The 6943-nt window shown below is 39.5% G+C and overlaps 1 protein-coding gene across 1 annotated transcript; it reads left to right on the top strand.

Annotated features, from left to right (window-relative positions):
• Nucleotides 1-619: 619 nt before the first annotated feature.
• On the top strand, nt 620-1588 carry LOC100481302 (olfactory receptor 7A10). Its single transcript, XM_019793817.2, has one exon. It carries the CDS (start codon nt 620-622, stop codon nt 1586-1588), a length of 969 nt encoding a protein of 322 aa, XP_019649376.2.
• Nucleotides 1589-6943: the final 5355 nt, after the last annotated feature.

Genomic DNA, 6943 nt, shown 5'->3' with positions numbered 1-6943 from the left:
CTGGATTAAAAAGAGCTTGGTAGTCACATGGCCCCAGAAGTTTGTAGTGTTCCAATATTGGACTCTTAAAATAGAGACACCAGGATGCTAACCAATACTCGGAAATAAAGACTGGAACCATTTTGTTGACAGGATTCCTTGGACACAAATTAATGAAGTGGAAAGAACATCATGTGAATGAAGGACTCCCTGTATCTTGAAGTTTCAGCTGCAGCAGGGAGGCCACCTTGTTCCTCAACCTTCCCAGACACTAACTCTCATCACTCTCCCTCTTGCTGGTCTCCTGACCACACTGGCTCCATTTTTCATTCTGGATTTCCATTAAACACAAGTGCCTTCCTCAGGGACTTTGCTCTGGCTCTTTTTCCTGCAGGGTACACATGTCCGCAAAAAAAATTGCGTCTCTCTTGCAGATTTCCCTGAAGCCTCTCTTCAAATGTCACCTTGTGTTTAGGTCTTCCTGAACTCCTGGTAAAGATAACGCCCCATTCACTTTCTCTTATGCCTGCATTGCTTTTCCACATGTCATTGTAATTATACATTTTCTGCCAAATGACTAATGCCCATTTCTGTTAAAAATCAATCATTTTTTCTAATTTTTAGTCATCACCACCACCACATGGGAGCAGGCAATGATACCCACATTTCAGGATTTCTTCTTCTGGGATTATCAAATGATGAAGAACTTGAGCTCCTCATATTTGCAGTTTTCCTCTCCATGTACCTGATCACCGTGTTTGGAAATCTACTCATCATCCTGGCCGTCGGCTCAGACTCCCACCTCCACACCCCCATGTACTTCCTCCTGGCTAACCTGTCCTTTGTAGACATCTGTTTCATCTCCACCACCGTCCCCAAGATGCTGATGAATATACAGACCCAGAGCAAAGTTATAACCTATACAGGATGCATCAGCCAGGTCTGTTTTTCAATACTCTTTGCAGGCTGGGATGACTTTCTCCTGGCCTTGATGGCCTATGACCGGTTCGTGGCCATCTGTCACCCCCTGCACTACAGGGTCATCATGAACCCCCGGCTCTGTGGACTGCTGGTTCTGGTGTCCTGGATCATGAGTGTCCTGAATTCCTTATTACAGAGCTTAATGGTGTTGCGGTTGACCTTCTGTACAGATGTGGAAATCCCCCACTTTTTCTGTGAACTCAATCAAATGATCCAACTTGCCTGTTCTGATACATTTGTTAATGACACAGTGCTATATATTTCAACTGTGTTGCTGGCTGGTGGCCCCCTGGCTGGGATCATTTACTCTTACTCTAAGATAGTTTCCTCCATACGTGGAATCTCATCAGCTCAGGGCAAGTATAAAGCATTTTCCACCTGTGCATCTCACCTCTCAGTTGTTTCCTTATTTTATTGTACAGTCCTCGGAGTGTACCTTATCTCTGCTGCTACCCAGAGCTCCCATGCAAGTGCAGTGGCCTCAGTGACGTACACGGTGGTCACTCCCATGCTGAACCCCTTCATCTACAGCCTGAGGAACAGAGACATAAAGGGGGCTCTAACAAGATTTTTTAAGAGGGCAACTATAAAAGGGACAATTGTCCTCGTAGTGAAAAAGTGCCCTTGACTGCAGGATTCAAAGACGTGGTTTTTGATCATTGTGAAGTAGGATTTTCTCCTATGTATTTCCAGAAATCTCCATTTATTAGAATTCAACTTCTCTATACAATTTTCCAAAAATCAATTTATTCAGCTTTCTGCTCTGTCTGATATACACGGTTTTTTTCTGTACCCATTTTCATACATTCCCACAGTTCTTCCCAAACATGGATCAGAAATACTTGAAAACGTGCATATTTTTAGAGGACCACTGTGATTTTTTAAAAATTATTCCTTTTCAAATGACATATATCATGCCAAGCCAAATTTCCTTGACTTCCTGAAAGACTAATCATGAGTTGTATTACTCATACGAATAAAACTACACTTAGCATTTAAGGCCATTTATATAATTTCATAATAGAGCAAAACATGAAATCACTGTTTCCACGTTGGGTCTATGGTCATTCTTTTTTACTCCTTAAAATGTTTCCTGGATAACATAGACTTTATCATCGTTCTCTTTAAGCCTCACCTATGGATAGTAATGCTATGGATAGTAAGGCTGAGTGCCTCTGACACTCACCTAGGCCCAAGATACTTGTGAATCAAACCTTAGCCAATGTTATGGATGAACTCTCCCTTCTGATTATTATTATTATTGCTGTTGATAATGAGTTAAAATATAATCGACATCATGTTGTATTAATTTCACGTGTACAATGCAATGACTCACTAGTTGTTTATATTGCAGAGTGATCAGAACAAGTTCAGTTATCATCCATCTCAATATATACTTACAAACTTTCTCTCATGATGACAGTTGTCAAGATCCCCTTTTCTACCTACTTTCAAGTCTATAATGCAGTTTTGTTAGCAAGAGTCACCATGCTGGACATGATACCCCCTGACTTACTCATTTTATAACTGGAAATTTGTACCTTTTCACACTTTCGCCCATTTCTCCCACTCCCCATGCCCTAGCTCAGGCCACTGCCAATTTGTTCTGCATATCCACAAGCTTCGTGTGGTTTTCTTCTTGTTTTCAAGATTCCACACACAAATGGGATCATATGGTATTTATCTTCCTCTGTCTGACTTATTTCTTTATTTGTTTTTGTTTTATTTTGTAGAGATGAGGCCTTTATTTTTTTGAAGAGTATTTTTATTTTATTTTATTTATGTTTTATTATGTTCAATTAGCCAACTTACAGTACATCATTAGTTTTTGATGTAGTGTTCAATGATTCATTAGTTGCATATCACTCCCAGTTCTCATCACCTCACGTGCCCTCCTAATACCCATCACCTGACTACCTGTCCCCCACACCCTCCTTCTGTAACCCTCAGTTTGTTCCACAGAGTCCAGAGTCTCTCATGGTTTGTCTCCCTCTCTGATTTTTTCCCATTCAGTTTTCCCTTCCTTCCCCTGTGTTCTTCCACACTATTCCTTATGTTCCACATATGAATGAAACCATATGATAATTGTTTTTCTCTGCTTGACTTATTTCATTAGCATAATCCCCTCCAGTTTCATCCATGTCGATTCAGAAGTTAGGTATGCATCTGTTCTGATGGCTGATTAGTATTCTATTGTATATATTAACTACATCTTTATCCATTCATCTGTTGAAGGACATCTTGGCTCCTTCCACGGTTTGGCTATTGTGGACATTGCTGCTATGAACATTGGGGTCCACAAGACCCTTTGTTTTGCTACATCTGTATCTTTAGGGTAAATATCAAGTACTGCAATTGCTAGGTCTTAGGGTAGCTCTATTTTTCACTTTTTGAGGAACATCCATACTGTTTTCCAGAGCGGCTGTACCAGCTTGCAGTCCCACCAACAGTGTAAGAGGGTTCCCCTTTCTGCACAATCTCACCAACATTTGTTGTATACTGTCTTGTTAATTTTTGCCATTCTAAATGGTGTAAGATGGTATCTCAATGTGGTTCTGATTTGTGTTTATCTGACTTATTTCCCTGAGCATAATGCCCTCAAGGTCCATCCCTGTTGTCACAATTGCCAACATTTTACTCATCTTTATGGCTAATAACATTCTATTCTATTCTAATAGAATATTTTTTTATTCTCCTCTCTCTCTCTCTCTCTCTCTCTCTCTCTATATATATATATATATATATATATATACATATATATATGGCACATATATATATGGCACAATTTCTTTTTTTATTAGTTTAATTCCAGTATAGTTAACATACAGTTAACTATATGATTGAGATAAACTTGAATAGCAGAATGATCATGAATGTTGCTGCATAGCAAGACATCCTGAAAGCAAATGGTTTGTTATAATGTCTTTAGTATCAAGTGAAATTGTATGGTGATGAGTTGTTATAATCTGTTGATTTCCTCAAGAGCCTTGAGTCAGCTGTGTGTCAGCTGGGTGAGCTCTGCTGATCTCTCCAGGGCATTCTAATGTAATTGGGGCTTGGCTAGCACTAGCTAACCAGGGTGGCCTTGGCTTGGACAACTGGGCTCTGCTCCACATGTCTTCACTTCTGGCAGCACACCCAGGTTAATTCACTTTTTGGAGGCAGAGCTCCAAGAGAGAGCAGCAGAAATGCACCAAGGCTCTTAGGTCCACTGTCACTCCCATCATATCCTGCTGGCCACAGCACATAAAATATCCTAATCCAGCCCAGATCAAAGGTAGAGGAAGAATATCCACCACCTGATGGAAGGTGCTACACTCATTGTCAGAGACATGGCTACAGAGAAAGATGGGGATGTGGGGCCAACTCTTCAAACAGTCTCCCACTGGCATAATTTCAATTCAAAAAGTTTCATTTCCGCTTTCATTTTTGGCACTGGAATGATCTCAGAGAAGACAGTGAGACTGAATTGTGTCTACTGGACAGTTATGGAAATTTACTCCAGGTCAGGCTTATCCTCCATATGTAAATATTTCCTCTCTGCCCCTTGCCTCTATATCACCATTTGTAGTCTAAGAAGAGGTTAGGCATCAACAAGATAAAAAATGTTTCTGCAGATCAAAGGAAACAGTCAACAGAACTAAGAGGCAACCCACAGAATGGGAGAAGAAATTTGCAAATGACATATCAGATAAAGGGTTGGTATACAAGATCTCTAAAGAACTTATCAAACTCAACACCCAAAAACCAAATAATCCAATCAGGAAATGGGCAGAAGACATGAACAGACATTTCTCTAAAGAAGACATAGAAATGGCCAATAGATACAGGAAAAACTGATACACATCACTAGCCATCAGTTAAATACGAATCAAAACCACAATTAGATAACACTTTACACCAGTTAGAATGGCGAAAATTAACAAGACAGGAAGCAACAAATGTTGACGAGGTTGTGGAGAAAGGGGAACCCTCTTACACTGTTGGTGGGAATGAAGGCTGGTAAAGCCACTCTGGAAAACAGTATGTAAGTTCCTCAAGAAGTTAAAAATAAAGCTACCCTATGCCCCAGCAATTGCACTACTGGGTATTTACCCCAAAGATACAGATGTAGTGAAAAGAAGGGGCATATGCACCCCAATGTTCATAGTAGAAATGTCCACAATAGCCAAACTGTGGAAGAAGCCAACCTGTCCTTCATTAGATGAATGGATAAAGAAGATGCGGTTCATACATACAATGGGACATTACTCAGCCATCAGAAAGGATGATTACTCACCATTTGCATCATCATAGATGGAACTGGAGGGGATTATGCTAAGTGAAATAAATCAAGCAGTGAAAGACAATTATATGGTTTCACTCATATGTGGAATATGAAGAATAGCATAGAGGATCATAGGGGAAGGGAGGGAAAACTGAATAGGAAGGAATCAGAGAGGGAGAAAAATCATGAGAGACTCTCGACACTGGGAAACAAACTGAGAGTTTCAGAGGGGAGGGGTGGGGGATGGGGTTACCAGGTGATGGGTACTAAGTAGGGCAGGTGATGTGATGAGCACTGGATGTTATATGCAAATAATGAATTTCTGAACACTACATCCAAAATCGATGATGTACTATTTGTTGTCTAACTGAACATAATTTTTTTAAAGATTTTACTTATTTATGTGACAGAGAGACAGACAGCAAGAGAGGGAACACAGCAGGGGAGAGGGAGAGGAAGAAGCAGGCTCCCAGCCGAGGAGCCCGATGTGGGACTCGATTCCGCAACGCCGGGATCACGCCATGAGCCGAAGGCAGACGCTTAACGACTGCGCTACCCAGGCGCCCCCTAACTGAACATAATTTTAAAAAGGGAAAAAAGAAATTAGTTTGTAACTGTAAAAAAATAAAAAGAAAAAAGAAAAAAATCAGAGAAATAAAAGTTTTCTTTCCAGATGCCGCAGAGAGACCTTGACCTCTTATCTAACTCACTGTTCTATCACTGATACTATCTTCATAGCATCCTTATGTGGATACTGTTTTCCTATTGATGACTTTCCCATTGACATATTTATAATGGTTTTCATCCTGGTACTGTGTTTTATTTTTTTATGGGGAGGATTCTGCTGGAAGGAGGCGGCATTTGAAATGCAAATAGAAGACAGAGACATAGGAGTATTTTTCTTCATTTTTCCAGTTTTATTAAAATATAATTGACACATAAAATTGTGGAAGTTTAAGTGTTCAAATTGGTGATTTCATATGCATATACATTGTGAAATATCACTATGGTAAGTTAGTGAATACATCCATCACTTAACAAAGTTATCATTTATTTTTGTTGTAAGAACAATTACTATGTACACTGTTAGCAACATTCAAGTACACAATGAGATATAGTTAACCATAATGACCATATTGTACGTTCCATTCCCTGAACACATCTTATAACTGAAGTTTTGTAGGCTTTCACCAACATTTTCTCATTTCCCCAAATCCCAACCACAGGCAAACATCAACCTTCTGTTTCTATGAGTTCAGATTTTGTATTTCACATATAAGGAAGATCATACAGTATTTGTCTTTCTCTATCTGATTATTTCACTTAGCCTAATGCCCTCGAGGTCCATCCATGTTCTAGCAAAGGAAAGGATGTCTTCCTTTTTCATTGCTGAATTCCATTGTATAGATATGTCATCATTAGTATTTATCTGTTAGTGGATAGTGGACTGTTTCCATGTCTTGGCTGGTGTGAATACCACTGCAACAAACGTAAGGGCACAGATATCTGAGATATTCACAAATATGTGAGAATTAAGCCACACACTCACGAACAGCCAGTGGGTTAAAGACATAAACAAAAAGGAAATTTAAAAATCTTCAATCAAATGAATGGAAACACAGTCTATCAAAACTTATGGGATGTTGCAAAAGCAACACTAAGAGGTGCTTTTTTCTAGTTTCTAATAAATGCCTACATTAAGAAAAAAAAACACCT

This window comes from Ailuropoda melanoleuca, chromosome 4 (assembly GCF_002007445.2).
Source record: "Ailuropoda melanoleuca isolate Jingjing chromosome 4, ASM200744v2, whole genome shotgun sequence".
Taxonomy (NCBI): Eukaryota; Metazoa; Chordata; class Mammalia; order Carnivora; family Ursidae; genus Ailuropoda; species Ailuropoda melanoleuca.
The sequence above is the reverse complement of the archived record's forward strand: the minus strand, read 5'-3'. Positions and strand labels throughout refer to the sequence as shown.

What these genes read in the sequence shown, in the direction of transcription:
- LOC100481302 (XM_019793817.2), top strand. Translation starts at nt 620, where the DNA reads ATGGGAGCAGGCAATGATACCCACATTTCAGGATTTCTTCTTCTGGGA.